Here is an 18,703-nt window from a genome sequence, read left to right as displayed (position 1 = left end):
CGACGGCGAACGACTGGAAGCAAGCGCATCGCATGTTGGGGTAAGGGGGGCGGTGAGCTTTAGCTCTTGTAGCAGAGACGAGCGATCATCGGCGCGCGTGCGACAAAGGGGCGTCGTACCTCGGTGGGCTTGGTCTCCTCGGTCTTGGTCTCCTCGACCTTGGGCTCGGTAGCTTCGGCGGCAGACATTCTGGCGGTTCGTGGAGAGATAATGTGCGGTAGAGGTGACGATGTTTGGGTCTGTAGACGGGGGTGGAAACATTAGCATATGAAAACTTCACCTGCGCCAGTCTGCCCCTCCTTGACTCAGAGCGGGAGCATCGCAGGCTCGTCACCAAGCCCAAGGGATACAAACTGCAGGGGATCAGGGCTAAGGGCATCAAACTTACCAGGGCTAGTAGCGGTATGTTCTGCAGCAAGCAAAGCGGTAAAGGGGGGAAGCAAAAAGATGAATTTGTTTCTTCAGTGGTATGGTGAAGTTGGGTGGGTTGGACAAAATGAGGAAAGACAGCCCCTCATTCAAAAGTCAACAACAAGAGGGGTGTCGGGCGGGCCTGCCCTTGCTGTTTAGGTGCCCAGGCGCTGGTCATCCTGCTGCTTCAAGGTACCCCACCAGCAAAATCATCGCGGGGTGTACTTCCCGGTGCTGACCTACTTAGTGGGGTCCTACCTAAGCCAAAGCCCAAAGCTGCTACGGCGCGTCCAATCAGCAAGCCCGCTTTCTTCGCCACCGGGGACTCCTTGAATTCGACGAGAGAATGTGGACGCTATCTCGACCGTCGGCCGGGCCTATCCGCACTATTGATAGGAATAATCTGCCTGTTAATTACTACGATTTCTGCCTTCCAATGTTCTTATGGAGTCTTTTTCCTGTTCCAGTCACGGATAGACAGAAATCATGACACCTGCGCTGCCATTCTGCGACCAACCAAGCAGAAACCGATTTCTACAAGAGCTTTTCAACTGATCGACACATGGGACAAAGTTGAGACGACAGGAAACTTGACAAACTTCACTCCTCTTGACATTCCGAAACTTTTTCAACTGTTCCATTCCGCAGAAGCCTGCTAGTACACTACTCTATCGACCTCACTCCTCTCATGAATCCCAGCAACCGCCTGCCTACCTACCTGCGCTTCAGGCACATTGGCGATGGATATTTGGAAGTAAGAGCGGAAAGTGATAATAAACATTTCAGGCCGAATAAAGCAAAGATAATCCAGGCCCTGAGGTAATAACATGCCAATAACTCCGGTTCAGTCCGTTCCGTCCCGTGTCCTGTCCTTAGCCGGCGTTCCTAGGTATCCCATGTTCATGCTCATAACCATCAATTAGATCTGCTGTTTGCATTGCTGCGTCCAACGGGAGAAGCCTGATTGGCATCTAGCCTCGAGACGCTCCCTCTTCCGACGCGCTCGCATTTCCAACTTCTCTCTTTCCAAGCGCTCTTTGCTGGCAGTCTCAGCTGCAGCCTTCTTGTCAGACATGTACTTCTTGGCTTTGGCGAGATAGGTGCTGTGCTTGTCCGTCTGGTGAGTAATCTTGAGCCAAAGGAGCCATGACTGGATTTGGGCATGTTTGTGCTTGATGTCTACCCAGTCCAGGGTGTCCTGCGCTTGGCGAGACTCCCGAACTTGCTGCCAGCTCTCAGTCAAGTATGCAGGGTTCCATGAGGCCTTGAGGTAGTTTGCAGTCTTTGAGGCATCCTCGCCGATTCGGGCGGACACTTCTCTAAGGTCCTCCACAACCGAGTTCTTCAGGGATGCCAGCGTGGCAGCCTGCTCTGCGCCGCGCTGAGCAGCGCTGTAAATGCCGGCCGCGACGGACTTTCCAAAGCCAAGGCACTCCTCGAATGCTGACTTACCAAAGTCAACGAAGAAGGTCTCGTTGACTTTGGGCTTCCGTGTGGTGTTGACGGCGACGGTCACTACGCCATATGCTTCCTTCCTTGGGATCTCAATGATGATGCCCTCATCGGTGGATGAGAACTTGGTCTTAACGGATCTTTCGCCCCTGAGAACATCGATGCTGATGGAATCCTTGGCAAGCCATGAAGTCTTGGTACCCGAGGGAATCTTGACCAGAATCTCGTTGCGGCTGTGCTTGTCTGCTGAACAGACATAGTTCTTTGGAGACTCGGGGAACTTGTCAGCGAAGAAGTCGGCAAGCTCAGCAAATGGTGCAATAGCCGTGCTACCCTGCGAAGTCTTTGCCTGCGGAACTCTGATCGTTGTTGTTGAGGTGAGGTTGATGGTAATGGTGGAAGTGGATACGGACACTGGAGTAGGAGACACGACAGGGGTAGGGACAGCAGAAGTCGAAACTGCCGGTACGGTTGCGGACGAGCCGGACAGATGCCAGTTGCCAAGCAGCAGGGCCGTGATGAGGATGACAGAAATGCCGGAATACTGCGCAACTGACCAGAGGTCGAGGTCTTCTGACTTTGAGACCACATACTGGCGAGCACGGCGGAGCTGCTTCAGTGACTGCGCGTAGAGCTCGGAGCATGCTCCTGTCTGACGCTCATCCACGGTCTTGTAGAGGCCAGTAAGATAGGCAAGGTTGCGGTTCATCTGACGAGCATCAATCTCTTTGAAAGACTTGAGGTCAATTGGCAGCCTGACAGGGGTAATATCTCGGTCAGAGAACTCCACACATCGATGGGGGCCGTGTTGGTTGATCTTGTCGCTCCAGTCCTCGGTGGGCTGCTCCTCAAAAAGCTCACTGCTCGAAATGAACACATGAGGAATTGCATGTCGCTGCACAAATCCCCAAGTTACCGCGCGAGCCTGGCGAACAGCCTCATCGTCGTTCTCAGTGACAAAGAAGACGGCCAGATGGGGAACGGTCCAGTGCGGTGTGATGACGGCACCGCCAGAGGCAAACTCTGAATGGAACGTCCGGTTATTGTCGACAGTGATTGAGTAAACTTGCTCTCCCTGATAGACCGTTTCCATGGCGGCCGTGCAGGTCTTCACCTGCAGGTCCTTGGAGGAAGGATCACATGTATTGCCGGTCATACCATCCTCTTGCGGCGAGGGAGAAGCCGCTAAGGCCGAGGTAAGCTTGTCAGTGATGTCGTTCTTAGCCGAAGGGTCGCCCTGGTATAAGATCCGAAGAGGGCCCTTGTTGAGCAGATATGACTGAGCCATGACCTGAATAACAGAAACAGAGCAAAGAGGGTTCGGCTCTTGGAAGTAGTGTGTGACATGGTTGTGGGTGATGTTCTCTGTGTTGGGGGCGCTGGAGATACTCTGACGTTCCAGGGGAGGCGTAGGCACCCGAGAAGACGGGTTCATGAGGCTCTGCTCCGCGTACTGAATCGAGGAAGCTCTTGATCGATCCTCGGCAGCATCGTCCTCATTGTCCGAATCCATGTCAGAGCGACTGGCAGTGTCATCGGTACGCTCGATGCCGTCGAGACTATGGACATCATCAGGTCGAGCGTAGTCGAAGGAGCTCAGAGACTCAGCCTCAGTCTCAACCTCGGTTCCTCTTTCATCCTGGCTCTCAAGATCGTCGTCTGTATTGATAAACTCGAAGGAAGACTCGGCCAAGTGGTCGTCGTCGGTTGCGTCGGAGGGGTTCATGATGTCGGGCTCGCTAGAAGAGATCCAGCTAGCTAGATGGCGGTTGCCTTGTGGGCGGGGGAAGCGCAGTGTCAACTCGGAGGAGGACAGCGTCGTAGAGCTTGCGGGATCGGATGTGGTGTCGACGTCTCGGAGGGGATCGCCGGCGTGCTGCTCTTCCATAACGAAGATGCAAAGAGTCAGTTTTACTGGTATCCCGTCATGCCTCGAAAAGTCGAGCGTTCGTTCGTAATAGTGAGGTCTGGAAGTCGGCGAGAATGCGCGGTGGGAGTTGTGTGGTAGGGGTGGTGGAGGATGGAGGGGTAAATGCGGGAGAGATGAGGATGGTGTCAAGTGACGGACGGGCTGACGCAGCACGAATGTCGGGGCGTTTCTAGACGAAAAGGACGTCTGGAAAGCTGAAAACTTTGACGAGCGTTGTTGAGTATGTGTAGAGAAGGAGAAGAAGAGAAATTAACTAACTCTGGGGTGGCTTTGGAGAAGTGAAGTTGTCCTAGGTTTAACGTGTGAATGGGTGGGTTGTCGTCAATCAAGGTAGGTGCTGCCTGCCTTACCGAGAATCTGAGGGGCGCTGCGTGTTGCCTGCCTTACGGTACCTAGTTAGCCCAGCCAGGCAGGTAGACCATCAGGTCGCTTTAGGTAGGTAGGCGGGGTGTGGATTTGGGAGGAAGGGATAGGGATGGGATGAGATGTGAGAGCGGTCGGTTTATCGGAGCGCAGGTGTCGGTGACTTCCAAACGTCACGCGGATGCCGCTATCTGGACGTAGGAGCATAGATAAGAGGTGAGGTATTCGATACTAACCAGGGCAGGGGTTGGCGCCGTCAAAGCGTCCTGGGCCGGGCTGGGCTGCTTGTCTTGCGGTGGAAAGTGGTCGCTAGAAACTATTATTTTTTCAGGAGGGAGAGGATGCGTTGTGGAAGGAAGAAGAGAGGCAAGAGCAGACGGAGAAGCTGACAATGTATGTGTGGACAGAAGGTGCAGTGGTCGGCGCCTGCAAAGGTGGATGTGGATATGGATAGGTAGGTAGGTGGCAGATGCGCAATTACTGGAAGGGACGGCAAGGTGTGGAGAGAAATAGGCATGGAGAGACATGTAGGCGCACCATCAAAGACCAGGGAAAGGCAACCAGTAGGGCGGCACGATCAGGCAAAAGGGAAGGCGTGGAAAGAGGCAGGCTATTGCGGAATACGCGGGCAGGTGCTACCACAAGGAAATGGAACTGTCTGCCTTCCATTTCTTTGCTTGCCGTGGTCGCTTCTTTTCATCTGGAGATGTATGCGAATGCACACTTGACACTCGAGATAATGCACCGACCAGCATCGCTGACTTGCGCCTACCTTTTGCTGCCCCCTGCCTCGAAATGAGTCTTACATCTGCTCGCCGCCTACCATGTGGTTTGGGTGGTGGGGGCGGGGTTCTTTTGCCCAAAAGTCAAGTCGCCAGATATGCTCCTTCATTCCACTCTGCAGGACATGCCCATGGGTATTTGAGCCCTTTTGACGCGGAGAACCTGCACCCCTACGTCTCTCATGTTCAAATGGAATGTCACTGTCAACTGGGCCGCCCACTTGGCCGGCATCATCGCGCCTCTTATCGATAACGGACAGGGGCATTTGGAGGGGAAAGCCAGCTTCAAATGCACCATTACGACCCGATATGGTGGGGCCATCCACCATCACCCCGCCTGGAACCGCTCATTAGCACCAACCTACCTTACCAATCTGAGGCAAATAGGTATCGCGACCCGGAGAGGGATCCGCACCTCTCCCGACATCACCTCTTGGCCGTGAACGATGCACGCCAGATGTCGTGATTGCTCTGTTCTTCGCGAAGGAGCTTTCGCACGCGAGAGGAGTCACCTGTTGAGCTGCGAAAGCAGACAACGCCCGTTTTCGCCCGTCCACAGACCCGCCTGTCAGCCATCGTCGTCTGCCGCTTAAGGCTCAAAATCCCGCCGACCCCTCGAGCTGAGGCAAGGTACCAACCTAAAGTTCAGGTCATCCAATGTGAACGGCCCAAGTCACCATGGGCCGCCAATGCTCGGCCACCCAGCTCGCCACGTAAGGCATTACGGATCCCTCAAATGTGCAGAATGAGCCGATACAAAAGGTGCAAGAGTCAGTGCCATTCGCCGGTCTGCAAGCTGGTAAGCACAGAGCGGCTTCCAATTCAATATCTCAAATGTCTCACCTGCCGCCGTCATCCTGTTTCTGATCGAGGCTACGAGTCCTGCGACATGTCTGGGGTTCAGAGCCGAGGTCTTGACTCATGTGGCTTGACCACATCGGCGTGTGGCGGTGCGCCTCCGACTTCTTCCCGCATGTAAGCGGAGCTCATACACGAACTTCACAAGCAAGGTCATTGTTACTGACATGAACTTGAATATATGGCCGGCCGATGTGTTCACAAACAGAGTAGTTATTTGTCGTGCTTGAAAATTTCCGACAAATCTTCGTACCGCTACCTTGCACGTGTTTACCCATTGACGATGGCAACATTTGACTTCGACCTCAACTCTTCCAAATGATGTGGTCAAACAGAGAGCTTACAGCGTTGGGAGCGTAGCATTTGAAAGCTGCAGGAACAACCTCCAGAATGTGGAAAGGCCAGCTGCGGCGCAACGTACGAACTGAAGCGAGAAGTCTTCTGCAGTTCCACCGTCCATGGCTGTTATGTATGAGAGTCGAAGGAAGTTTCTTTTGAGTATATCATGGCAGCGCATCACATTGCGTCTGAAGCCCTGAAACTTATAGACCAACTACGGAGAATACTGCGAGCGCGAATCACTGACGACTGACGATATGGGACAGTGCAGAAGAAGGGCGGCATGACAACCCAGAACGCGAGGACGAAAGCAAGGACGATTGCCATCAACGCGTATCGTGCCCACGTGGTCGACCTGCTCGTGCAGAGTTCGGATTGCAACACGGTCTGTAACTTCCCTATCCGAGCCTGTCCCCAAACCTCACATTCTGACAACACGAGATAGTCCGCGCGACACCTCGATGTTCGAGACGCCCGACTAGAAGAAGCTCGATAAGTGCCGCTTGCCAATTAGCCATTTCTGGCATCATCAAAGAGCCAACATGACCAGGCCGAGATCAGTCAACGCGTTGCCGTGCCCCAGCCTTTAACAACCGGAAGGCTCGACGACAAGTGTCCAAGAGTTGTACGTCCCCATCCCCAATCGCGGCTAGTCGTTGGGAAAAGAATCGTCCCCGGGCTTCCAGAATCAAACGGGCCGACGAAGAGGTACGCGAAAAAGCCAGAACGCGCCATCACGAGAGCACCGCGGAGTGGCCTGATGGAGGGTCTCTACTGCTGCACTAAACCACACAGACCGTGCCATCAATACGACGATGGGGTACAATCGCACACAAAATACCAACCCCGATTGAAGGTGAGCGGAGCCTTGCAACACCCGAGACGCTCGCAAACAACGGGGTAAGTGATCTCAAGATCTCGCCCCCTCCGTGCGGCCGGAACAGCTACCCGAGATCAAAAGAAAACGAGTGAATCAATCCTGCTATTTCCGTAGCCAGAAACTCGAACCGAGTGGGCAACTGGTAAGCTTGTGTGTGATTCACCCTGATGGTGGAACACTCAGACCCTCCCTGGCTCGGCAGATCATACAGACTAGTTCCATCTTTAGCCCCCAAAAAGACCAGGGGCCAAAAAAGATCAAACAATTAAACCAGACAAAAAAGAATCTCTCCATATCCAATCTGGGTAATCTCCAATTTGCTGGCCCTAAAAAGAAACCGAGTTGCCTGTCCTTGCCCGGCGCGCGCGGAAAAGCCCTTGCTAGCTCCCAGCCTTGCCAAACGGCCGACCTCTTTTGCCAAATTTCACCGAGGCTGTCGTGAGATCACACGTCCGAATGGGGGCAAGTTGATCAGAGAACGACCTGCCCCCAGTGGACGAAACTTTCTGAAAAGAGAGGATGGAAAAGATTTGACTCGGGCGACACGAGCTTCCAGCCGAGCAGGCACACAGATCTCCAAAGACATGGTCCCAAAGAGAGCATATCATCCGCGCCCTTCATTTGCTGTAATGACCAGAATAAGTCAATATGCCACATCAAGCCCCCCCCCCAAAAAAAAAAAAAAAAAAAACGAAATCACCGCTGCGGTTCCTAGCCCGCGCTAGCTTGTGATACGAAACGTCAGTTTGCCTTGCTAGACTCTCAAGTCAGCGCCTCTGTGAACCTAATCCTTCCGTCGCCTTACCTTGGCCGAAAGTGGCATGGAACTAGCTCTGGCAGGATCAGAGACATGAGCGATGCTGATGCTGGAGCAATGGGAGTGAAGATGAAGATGAAGAAATAAAGTCGCCGTGGGACTTGTATTCTACAGAGTATCGTCTCGAATCCAAATGTACAATGCTGCGCGGAGATGATGCATGTCCTCTTCGTTTTTTCTTCCCAAATTCCCCAAAGTCCCACCCGCCAAAAAAAAAAAAAAAAAAAAAAAAAAAACCGTGTCCCAGACGAGATATTTCCCGTACGGTTACCGTCATGAAACCTTTTTTCCTCCTCCTCTGATATTAGAACGTGCAGGGGGCATGGTCCGTCACCGAGAGACATCTCTCCCAAAAACTCCGTTTTTGCTCTCTGCCACAATGGAAAAAATGATGAAACAGTGGAGAGAGAAGCAACCGCCTAGAAAAGCAATGAAGAAATGGACATAAAAGGGGACCGTGATGCTCGCGAATATGTGGGCGCGCTGCAAAAATGGGGGTATCGTAGCATAGAGAGAAGACGTGAAGATGTTGTGCGTTGTTGCCTCGTTATGTGCCTCGTTGGCCAGCCACCGCAGGGGGAGAGCTCATAGGATGCTGTGCTTTTCGAAGAGCCGTGCCAGGGTGTCAGTGCCGAACGCCTCATCGTCAGGGATCATCTCAATGATGCCCGTCAAGTTGGCAAACATGTCACCCTGGTTGCGGTAGGCCAGGATGGAGGGCACAGCAGCGTTGTCGAACTCGATGTCGAGGTAGTGAACCTTGACGAAGTGTATTGTTGAGTGCTGGGAGACAAGGGGCATCATTGCGTGCTCTATCGTTGCTGATACATCGCACTAGGCTGTGTGTTAGAACCTGTCTGAACATGCTCAGGAATACTTTGAAGCTTACCTCGGGGTCGTATACAAAGACGACAACCACGGTGTCCCGCGCAACCTTCTCAATAGCGTCCAGGTAACCCAGAGCGTCGACCTCGTCCATGCGGCCATAGATGCGGACACTGGGACTTGTCCTCCGGTTTCTGACAACCTTGCTGGACTCGCTCTCAAGTTCTCTCTTTCTGCTCTCGCGCCATTGCGCCAAGAAGCTCTCCTCATCTTCCGAGTTGCTGTTGTTTCCGTCGTCGGTGCCGCTCTCGCTCTTGCGCGAGGACTGGGATTGCGAAATGCCATCGAGGCCAAAGATGGAGCGGCGCACAGTGGTGCGAGCACGGCTCATGAAGGAGGTCTTGCGGGCGTTCTCGTAGTTGCGGGCATCGGCGATGACGCCCTTGACTCCGGTGGTACGGCCGGCATCGAAGCTGGCGGGAGGCAGCTTCAGGTCGGAGCCGGTCTGGCCTAGGGTTGGAATGCGCATGGCGGCGTCGATCTGGGAGTTGCGGAAGACGTCCTCTTCGTCGAGGTCAAGGCTGTCGCGGTCGTTGCTGCGGTCCTCTGGGTGTACTCTGCTGGTATCGCGAGACTGGGCAGCTAGCAGGGCGTTGAATTCTTCTTGGGCTGGGGTAGGGTTCGACATCGTGAGCTTTGGGAAAGGTTGCGGCCGGGGGAGGAAGCTCGGTTTATGTATGGGATGACGGACGGACGAGCGGGCGGGCGTGTGGTAAGAGAAGAGGAGGAGGTGGTAGGGGGTGGTTGTCAAAGGTCCAAGGAGGAGTAAACAAGCAAGCAGGCAAGCAGGTAGTGTGAAGTTGCCAATCGTGCGACCTTGGAGCTTGGAAGGGTGTGCCCGGTTGCTTCTGTCAGGGCGGCTAGTAGAGGGCAAAGCAGGAAGAGAGGTAGAGCCAGGAATGTGAGTGGACGGTAGGGTAGGGTGAAGGGTGGTTGAGCTTTGGTTTTGGAGGGGGAAGAGCGAGGAGGGAGGGCTGTGAGAGGCGTGGTTTCTGGATTCTTGTGGGAGAGAAGTGGGCGTGGGAGCATGAGGAGACGAAGGACGGATCGGAAGGATGGTGGTCCTTCGATGGTTTTTCTCGAAGCAGTGGAGACGCGACCAGGGGTCAACCCTTGCAGTTGGCGACGATGCGGTGAAAGCCGGGCTCCAACGACGGGCTGTGGTGGTGACTGATGCTGGTGCAGCGAGTGGTGCAGCGGTGCAATGGTGGTGGTGGACTGGTGGTGGTGCTGCTGGCTGGCTGGGCTGGATTTGGACAGGGGCCCGAGTGTCGAGGATCGAGGGTCGAGGGCGAAGCCCCTGGGGTGCGTCAGGCTGTTTCAGAAGGGGTGGAGGCGCGTGGTCGCGAACAGGGGAGACTGGGCGGGAATTGTGGAATGGTGGATGAATCGTTGGGCGAGAGTGGTGAGATGTTAGATCTGGTCGCGGAAAGGAAATCTAGTCCGTCCTGTTAAGACGAGGATGTCTGGCTCTCGTGGTGCATGTCGTCGTTTGCGGGCGCAATTGTCGACGCTGGAACGAGCACCGCAACGCACCACAGCACAGCGGCACGACCGGCTAGTTTCTTCCACCTGGCAGTTACTCAACCCAGACACTCAACCCAGACAGACACATGAAATGCCGAGCGAGATGTGCAGGTGACGGGTCTCGCGCATAAGTGATCGGAGCAAGATAGATTTCGGGACGAGGAGATAAAAAAACGGGGGAGGGCTGAGAGAAATGTCCGGGCCCAGGACAGGGAAACCACGGAACGGCGATGACCGTTATTTTGCTGCTGAATCTGATGGAACCTGACCTGCCCTGTTGTCGCCGTCGAATCCATTTTCCCTTTTGCATCGCCTCGCTCTCTGGCAAGGGCAAAGACGAACTCGGAAGGAGGGCAAATTGCATACGACAGCCAACGGTCATGCACGCGTCTACCTGTGGATCTTGCCCTTTTCCCCCTCTCCTTTTCTTCGTCCGTCGTGATGCACAACAGTGAGTGGTTGAAGGAGTAGGTGCCTGACCGCGCAGGACGCCAACGCAGGAATCAGATCAGAATCAGACTCTTGTCATCATATCGTGCTGATGCTTCTCGTTGGCGAGGCAGGTTGCAAAGTGAAGTGACAGGGCCTGCAGAATCAGCAGCTGCACACCCTCTCGGGCCTTAATCGTGGTTTCGCCTCTTCCGCTCGCGTGGCCCTGCCGGGATCACAGGGCTTGTCTTGGCTTCTCTTCTCGTCAGGGGCTGCTGGTCTGGGGCCAACCGACCGCTGTCTGCCGATTTCCCCTCCGCCCTTTTTTTCTTCATCCCCTACCCAGGCCCAGGCAAAACCTCGTGCATGTCCAATCACTGCAGCCAGATACCCGTAGGGTCAAGTGCCGTACAGATTCCAAGGCCCGGGACCTTGCAGATGGGCACCGCATTCTGCATGCTTGCTGAGGAGCCGCCTTTGATGCAGAGGATCGTTTTTTTCTTTTTTCCCTCAAGATACCAAACGGCAAGCAACTTACATGAACCAACTCGTTGCCTTGAGGTCGTTTGGCCAGGATACACAAAGGGTCGTCGTCGCCACAAGAGCAACAGACGCCGACAGCTCCTGTTTGCCCGTGTGTTGTGTTGGCCTGATGTTCGTAAGACCCGACCAGCCAGGGCAGAATAAGCTGAAGGTAGGCTCAATTGACTTTGAGCTTTTCTCCTTTTGCTTTTGGGGTGGCAGCTGCGTCAGTTTCCACCATCTTACGTGCTTATGTCTGTTTCGTATTACGGCGTACTTGCTTCCAACTGACCTCACCTCACCTTCTGTCTTTCCATTGTTTACTTTACCTTCCATGTTACTTCAATTCCTTCCTGCCTTCCGTCTGTTTAGAGGTTCCTTCCACAACCCGAAATGCTACCTTACGTATGCATATTATCCAGTATACATCACCCATAACCATACCTGGAAGGTTCGGTCCTGCTGCGTCACCTCTCCTTTCCTCACATAAAGCATTTAATTTACATTCGCACTTGCACTTTGCACTTGCATTGGCACATCCCCTGCCTCTGTCCTAGTGTCCTATTTCGGTTAGTGACCCACGAGGCGCCCTCCTCTCTCCCTCCGCCTCTCCGTTGGGCCCGGCCACGGCATCCACGCCAGTGCGGGAGGACCCTGCATCATTCGCTGGTGTCTCCCCAAATGGCAACAACAATAGGTCGTTACTATTGTTCTTTCCCAGCAGGCCGCTGCGAGATCTGTGGCTGCCCGGCAGTGACGTCCTCACCTTCCGTTTGTGTACCAAACTCCAGATCGCCCTGGAGGGACCTGTCCCTGTTCGCGGTGCTGGGCCAAGACGACGCTTCGGGTGCTTGCACAAGGTGTTGCAAGTCTAGACAATGACACTTCAGGTCTAGGTCTCGGGTTACACCACAATCGTGCATTCGAATCTGAGAAAACAAATTCATGTTTCCCAGCTCGATATCCCGTAACACCTGCATCGAATCTTCTACGCATCATGGAAGTCCCGGCCTTATTGCTGGAGCGAGAGCGAAAGCTGGGGCTGGAACACCAACGGCTTCTGTTGCGTCCCCATCTAGCCTCATGCCTTTTGTCAGACAACAACACACGGATGGCCGAATCACCGACTACATCCCTCAATGGAACCACTTCATCGATCGATCCTGGGGAACTCACGACATTCTCCGGCCCCACGATGTCCTCCCCTGCTGCACCTCAAGTCGCGGATCGCCCGAGCCGCAACGCTTCACATCGACTGGGAAGATGCTTTACCGCTCCCGAGTGTCAGATCACGACACCAAGTCTCGTGGCGTACCGGCATCATCGATCCTCCACCACCCTGTTTGCCAAACAACAAGGCCCCCGAAACATGGCACAGCGGTCTCATCATCAGCTCCAGAACTCTCTGACAATGACATGCGCTTACCGTCATAATTAGCCCGGTTTGATCATCCGAAAGTCACCGTTGGTGTGTTTGCTTCTCCAGCCATGGCTATGGAGGACACGGCCAAGCCGTCGTGTGACCGCCTTAGTCGGTGCTCTGTCAATGCGGCCAAGTGTGTAAAGACGACAGGCAGACATTTTGCCCATCGTCTATCGCCAATCCGGGGTATGATCGTAACGCGCCCGCCTGCATGAAGTAATTCCTCAACTGCCTAACTGCTTCCTCAAGTGCAGAAGCCGACTGTGTCAGCTGTCGTCCAAAGCGTTCCTTGAGCGTCGTTCGCCGTTGTAAGGCGGCACTCTCAGACGTACCACTATCTCGGTTTTCGATCGGCGTCCTCACCAAAACCTTTCTGGCATCGTTCGCGAAGTTCTCATGACTATCATCGAATTCTGACACGAGATTTACACAAACATGGCCACCGTCATGCGACGTATTCTCGTGCAAAGTTGTCTCCCACCCATTCGCATGGACAAACGACGTCGTCTACTCCACCGGCATTCACAATGCGAGTCACTCTCTTCACCCCCGGGTACACCGTTTCATGCCCCCTTACGATTATTCACCGTCGGTAGACGCAGCCGGTGCCGAGAGCCACAACACAACACATCACCGCTTCACGTGGGGCTGAGTCATCGTCTGAACACGAAGAGAAGCACGACTCGCTCACTGCAGGCCTCCACAACTCATACTTTCCAGAGTCGTATCTAGCAGTCCCGACTAAGGGCTGCCAAGTCCAGATGCGCACTCGAAACGGACCTTGGACGAAGTATCCGCCAGTTCCATAGGCGGGGACTCGTGTGAATAGTTACCGACTACATTTTGGGATACACCATCCCACGTTTCATGACTCCGTTTCACTCCCACGAACCCATCATGACAGAAACGATGTAAACGAAACTTTCAAGGACGAAGGACAAAATAGAGAAAGAAAGCTACGTGGAACAAGTCATGGGAAACCTTGGCCGGACTACGGACTACTCAAATTCCCTTGGCAAATACGCATCGTCGCGATTTGATCGGTTGCTATCGTGAGAAGCAATCGAATGCAAACACACCGCCATCACAACTCTCTTTCCCGTTCATTCGTGTGGCACGTCCGTCCGTCTACTGGATGTGCTGAGTGCGCTCTCGCACGACTGCAGTCTGCATATCGTGATTTGCGTCGGCACTATGCCGCTGCACTCTCATATCCCAAGTCCAACCGCAGAGTCTACAATACCGCTCGAGGAGCCCTGCATGCCCCCGAACGTCTTGATCCATCCAACATTGAGAGGCGGTAAAGATCAGGTTCGCATTCCACGCGCCACGTGTGTTGGCAAGATACATACTTCTGTCAAGCACGTTTCTATATCACCATCGCTATGCGGCATACCGGGTCGAAGGAAGATTTATGTTGCTCTGCGTCCGCTATGCAAGATGACAGCACAAACTGACGATGATACGTCGCGCAACGTCTCAGCCAACCTATCATCCAACGAAGCCTCGTGGCTGCCAGGGTCAGTGCAGTGGTAGGTGCATCAAGCTTCACAACCGTAACCCAAACCTGCGGCGCCAGCCACGAAGTCTTCCCCCCCTTTTAGCTGTGCTAACTTGCTTAGGTCTTGAACCGCGTCAAAGCTTAGCCAGACAACATGCAACAACCTGCAACAACCTGCAACCACACGGCCGATCCCTTGCGATCCATTAGAGCGCCGCTACTTAAATAGCACTGGGACCTGATTATCGATTGCCTGCGTCTGGCTGCCGTTGTCTGTGACCCGGAGGAAACCTTCCTAACCCATCATAGCAACCTTCGAGAAGGTGCAAGACTGGGGGTTCGAGCCGCATGGAAGAAGTCAATCATCACATCACCGCATCGCACGCGAAGCCATACCACCAAGCCGAGCTTCATTGCCGTTTCCCAATTGAACCACCCAGCGAGGAACGAGCCTGACTCAAGAACCCCGTCTTCCTTCCCACCCTCACCCATCTTCTCAGGCAATGCACGCTTCCCTCCCCTCCTGCCGACGGAACCGGGAAAACCAAACGCAGAGCGGCAACCCTAAGACGAACGGTAACGCGCAAACCAAAGTCCAAATGGCCTGTTCTTCACGTGGTCTGTGAATTTCGGTTCGCTTCACGTGGCAAAGGCGGCAGGAAGAGACGAACCTCACGCCATGGCCCGTCCACCCTCCTCTTGCCACGCACACAAATCGCACAATCTTCAATGGGGTTTGGAAAAGAAGATTTTGGACTTACCGTTTCCTCACTGCCGCTGGCATCTCCGCCGTCCAACCGCGTCAGCCGTTCCTGACCCTTACCCTCGTGGCGGGCACACCAGCCCGGCTGGACTTTCCGGATCATTCTTCCCTCCCATCGTATCCTTTTCCCCGGTTCATCCATGATTTGACGACTCTTCCCCAGCCATCGCCAATGAAAGCAGTCGACTAACAAGGTGGGATCATGACCAAAAGTCATCCTCTTCTGCGTCTGAAGGTTGGCAACAACCCCAAAGATCGCCTTTTGGGAAATCTTCCCGACCAGACACTACCGCGAACTTGGAGAAGCACCGGCGAGACGTACACTCATGCGACCACTATCAACTTCAGACGCTGCGTTGGCTTTTTTTCAATCTTCCCTTTGCCCGTTCTAGCCCTCCTTCACAACTGGCAATTGGTTCGCTGCTTGTCCATCATCCTCTTGCCCGTGCTGCTGCTTATCTGCGTTCGTTTAATGATTCATGTGCCGGCTCTATGCATCCGATGTAATTGTTGGCTGGAAATCGCCAGCCAGCTCTCAGGGACAGGGGGCGTGTGCCGCGCGTTAAGCCGAAAAGTCCAAGTCGCGTGCTCGCATGCTTTTTTGGGGCCGTCTTTGGAGTACCGTCTTTGGTGAAGGTTAAGTGTGACATTCGGCCTTCGATGGGCATCCTGGATGCAGCAAGACGCCGCACCGATGCCGGAATCCATCTCTTCGTGGTTCCCACCCCAACACCGGCCTGCTTTGACGATCCGAATCTCAGGCTGTGGTGATGTTGACGATTAAATCGACCGGCCCGCAGCTTCCAGCTCCAGTCGAGAAATGGTTGTGATAGTTGTGGTGGTCTTGTGGTCGTCGTCTCGCGGGCTCCTGTGTCTGATTAGCTGGGATTGGATGACAGATCAACTGCCAGGCGCAGTACAACATGTCACATCAAAAACATTGTAGCCATCAATGGGCTTGAACAGAGGATGAACGAGCATTGAGCGCGAACTATAGTACAGGCAGTAAGTAGGTATAAGAGGGAAGGCTTGAGGCAGGCGTCCACGCAGGAAAACAACTTCATCACCTCAATCCTCCGTTCCACGCATTTCTCGTTCCGTAAGCGGCCGTCGTGTCGTCCCTTCTCTCTCCTTTTCAGTTTTCTCCGTGTTTTCGCCCATCCAAGCAAACAAGCCCCCTCGGTAGGGAAGCTCCAAAAGGGATCGACATCCGTTTACACACGAAACCAACTCCCCTTCCCTTCCTTTCCGACGTGTATAGGAAAACGACAGCTCGCCGCCACAAACAAACCACCCAGCCCTCTCCCTCAAAGCCTGTTTTCACTCCTTTCTTCTACGAGGCGGACCAGCTCCACCTCGACTAAGCTTCGGCTTCGCGTCGCGTGGCGGTTACACTTGGCGCTTTCGTCTATCAGACCAATACCACCGGAGAATCGAGGAAATATGACGAAAGGAAAGGCGGGATCGAGAGATGCGACGCGTATTTTTATGGGTGAGCGCAACGGCGAGGGGGGAATTATCGGACTGGAGAAAATCCTGTTGTCGGTGGTATAGAAAACTCCTGCTGCAACAAAAAAAAAAAAAGAGTGCAGCCCTATCCGCCTTGGGCCGTCGTGGGAGAAAGGTCGATGTCGGAATCGTGTGCTTTGCTTGTCTATGCGTGTAGGGTTGGATTTTGGTGGGGGTATCAAAATGCCTCGATTCCGTTCCCTCCTTGGCAATCCTGTAGTATCCGGATCCGGTAGCAGACGTTGTGGGAGATGTGAAGCATACATGACTCGGGAAAGGCCACATGTGGGAGAACCAACAATGTGTTACAACCGCCCAATCTAACAATCAGGTGCTAGAATGAGGCCAAAAAACTATGGTGCAAAAGAATCGAGGACGATGGGTGATGGCTGGCGCATGGCAAAGGAAAAAAAAAGAGACCCTGTATAGTTCCTACAGCCGCCCATGCCGGTAAACGGGCGGCTCCAGCTGGATTTGGTAGACGATGAAAAGTGAGCTTTGGTATGAGCAGGTGTTTCGTGACTTCGTCCTGAATGCGCCAGTACTTGCGGATTAGAAAAAGGCGGCATCAGGGTTTCGAAAATTAAGTAGGCCAAATAACCACTCGACAGAAGATTAAAATGGTTTCGCGCGTACTGGAACCGGTATATCCAGACAGGACTTCGTCATTGTCGGGTTCGGGTGGTTGATTTAGTATGCCCAGATTTTCAGCTAGGGAAAGCTGTCAGTACGGTCGTGTCGATAAGCGTGTAGGGAACAACATACGAGAGAATCCCAGGATCCTGTGCACAGGCTGATGCCGTCGTTGCTAACGCCCAAGCAGCTGACTCTGTTTTCGTGGCCGACGAGCGAGCCAACCTTTTCACCGCGTGTTACGTCCCAAACCTGCCCAAAAATTAGTAATCGGTCCTTGACGCTGAAAGTGCGTTCGGAATTCAGGAGCATACCTTGCACTCAAAGTCATCATAGCCAGCAAACAACAACCGCCCAGAAACCGAGGTCGCCACGGAGGTGATGCCGCACAGGATAGATTCCGACTGTCAATCGAGTTAGCGGTCTGTAGTGCCAATCAGACGAGATGCTGCTGGCGGTACTTACGCCGTAAAGGTTCAATTCTCGGTCGGCACGAATGTCGAAAAGTCGGCAGGTCGCGTCGTCGGAGCCGGTAACGAAGGAGTGGCCGTCCGGGAAGAACTGGATGGCGTTGATGTCGGACTCGTGGCCAGCGAATGTCTGGACGGCCTTGCCGGCACGAATATCCCACAGCTTAGCAAAGGCGTCGCAAGCACCGGAAATGAATGTGTTGGAGTTGGTCGGGTTGAGGCTGATGCTCATGACATCGCCGAGATGGTCGGCGAATTCGATGACCTTTTGACCCGTTTCGATATCCCACTTCATGCAAGTCATATCACCTGATGAGGTAAGGATACTCCGATCGTTGATGAATCGACAGCACGATAGGTATCCGGCATGGCCAGACAACTCCCTCGCGACGCGCGTAGGACCCTCTCTCTGTTGGTTGAGGTTGTAGATGGAGCAAATGTTGTCGAGACCACCGCAAGCCACGTAGTTACCGCTGGGGGCGTAGGCGCAGGTCATGACCCAGGAGGAGCGTAGGGGAATCGCGTGGACCTTGTTCGTCGTGTAGGCATCCCAGATGATGAGCTTTCCGTCTTGCGAAGCGGAGACGAGATGTCTTCTGTCGGTCGACCAGTGCATGGCGTAAATCTTGGCCAAGTGACCCTTGAGCGTGCGCTTTGCCTTCATCAGCTGGTTCTTGGGGATCGGCTCGTGGGCCTGCTGGGCAACGGTGCGGACTGTTATTCAGGGGACGAATTGTCAGCATCTTCACGACGGGTGGTCGGGGGGCAATTAAGACGACGGGTCGGGGGCTTTGTGGTCGGGGGTCGTCGCCGCCGTCGTCGATTGAATGAATGATTGATTGAACTCACGAGTTGTGTCGGCGAGCTCATCCTTCTTCCGCTTGATCCTATCCTTGAGTGTCTCAGCCTCGCGTCGCGCTTGCTGGATGCGCGCCTGCATCGCCTCGGGCGACACATCGTTTTGGCTTTGAGAGTTCATCGTCGTGGACTATCGGCCTCGATCAATGGGATGGCGGGAGAGAGGGACGGCTGCTGATGAGAGGAGAGGGCGACGGTGATGTCGGAGGGTGGTGTGGTGGTTGGTGGACGAGGAGGACGGACGGGTCGGAAAGGAGGAGGTGGTGTCGGTCGACTGTCGTTGGATGAGGGTTGAGGGTTGGAATTGAAATTGAGCGGGAGCCGGTGGAGAGGGAGGAAAGAGAGGTGTGT

At 54.1% G+C, this 18,703-nt stretch overlaps 4 protein-coding genes across 4 annotated transcripts; 1 reads left to right on the top strand and 3 right to left on the bottom strand.

The window, feature by feature from the left end:
• Positions 1-1,330: 1,330 nt before the first annotated feature.
• Positions 1,331-3,751, bottom strand: CGCA056_v001839 (uncharacterized protein; the record flags this gene model as incomplete). Its single annotated transcript, XM_037317098.1, has 1 exon — positions 1,331-3,751. One exon carries the CDS (start codon positions 3,749-3,751, stop codon positions 1,331-1,333), a length of 2,421 nt encoding a protein of 806 aa, XP_037184529.1.
• A 2,363-nt stretch (positions 3,752-6,114) lies between these two features.
• Positions 6,115-6,631, top strand: CGCA056_v001838 (uncharacterized protein; the record flags this gene model as incomplete). The annotated part of the gene is made up of 3 exons (XM_037317097.1): positions 6,115-6,148; positions 6,402-6,520; positions 6,581-6,631. The coding sequence occupies 3 exons, from the start codon at positions 6,115-6,117 to the stop codon at positions 6,629-6,631; spliced, it is 204 nt and encodes a 67-aa protein (XP_037184530.1).
• Positions 6,632-8,417: 1,786 nt separating this feature from the next.
• PDCL (Phosducin-like protein) lies at positions 8,418-9,345 on the bottom strand (the record flags this gene model as incomplete). Its single annotated transcript, XM_037317096.1, has 2 exons — positions 8,418-8,666; positions 8,722-9,345. 2 exons carry the CDS (start codon positions 9,343-9,345, stop codon positions 8,418-8,420), a joined length of 873 nt encoding a protein of 290 aa, XP_037186295.1.
• Positions 9,346-17,081: 7,736 nt separating this feature from the next.
• GB-1 (Guanine nucleotide-binding protein subunit beta) lies at positions 17,082-18,473 on the bottom strand (the record flags this gene model as incomplete). Its single annotated transcript, XM_037317095.1, has 5 exons — positions 17,082-17,102; positions 17,157-17,276; positions 17,339-17,428; positions 17,490-18,208; positions 18,344-18,473. The coding sequence occupies 5 exons, from the start codon at positions 18,471-18,473 to the stop codon at positions 17,082-17,084; spliced, it is 1,080 nt and encodes a 359-aa protein (XP_037185483.1).
• Between the last annotated feature and the right edge of the window lie 230 nt (positions 18,474-18,703).

This window comes from Colletotrichum aenigma (assembly GCF_013390185.1).
Source record: "Colletotrichum aenigma strain Cg56 chromosome Unknown KSG_Cg56_contig01, whole genome shotgun sequence".
NCBI classification, from domain to species: Eukaryota; Fungi; Ascomycota; class Sordariomycetes; order Glomerellales; family Glomerellaceae; genus Colletotrichum; species Colletotrichum aenigma.
This window is presented reverse-complemented; position numbering and strand designations above follow the sequence as displayed.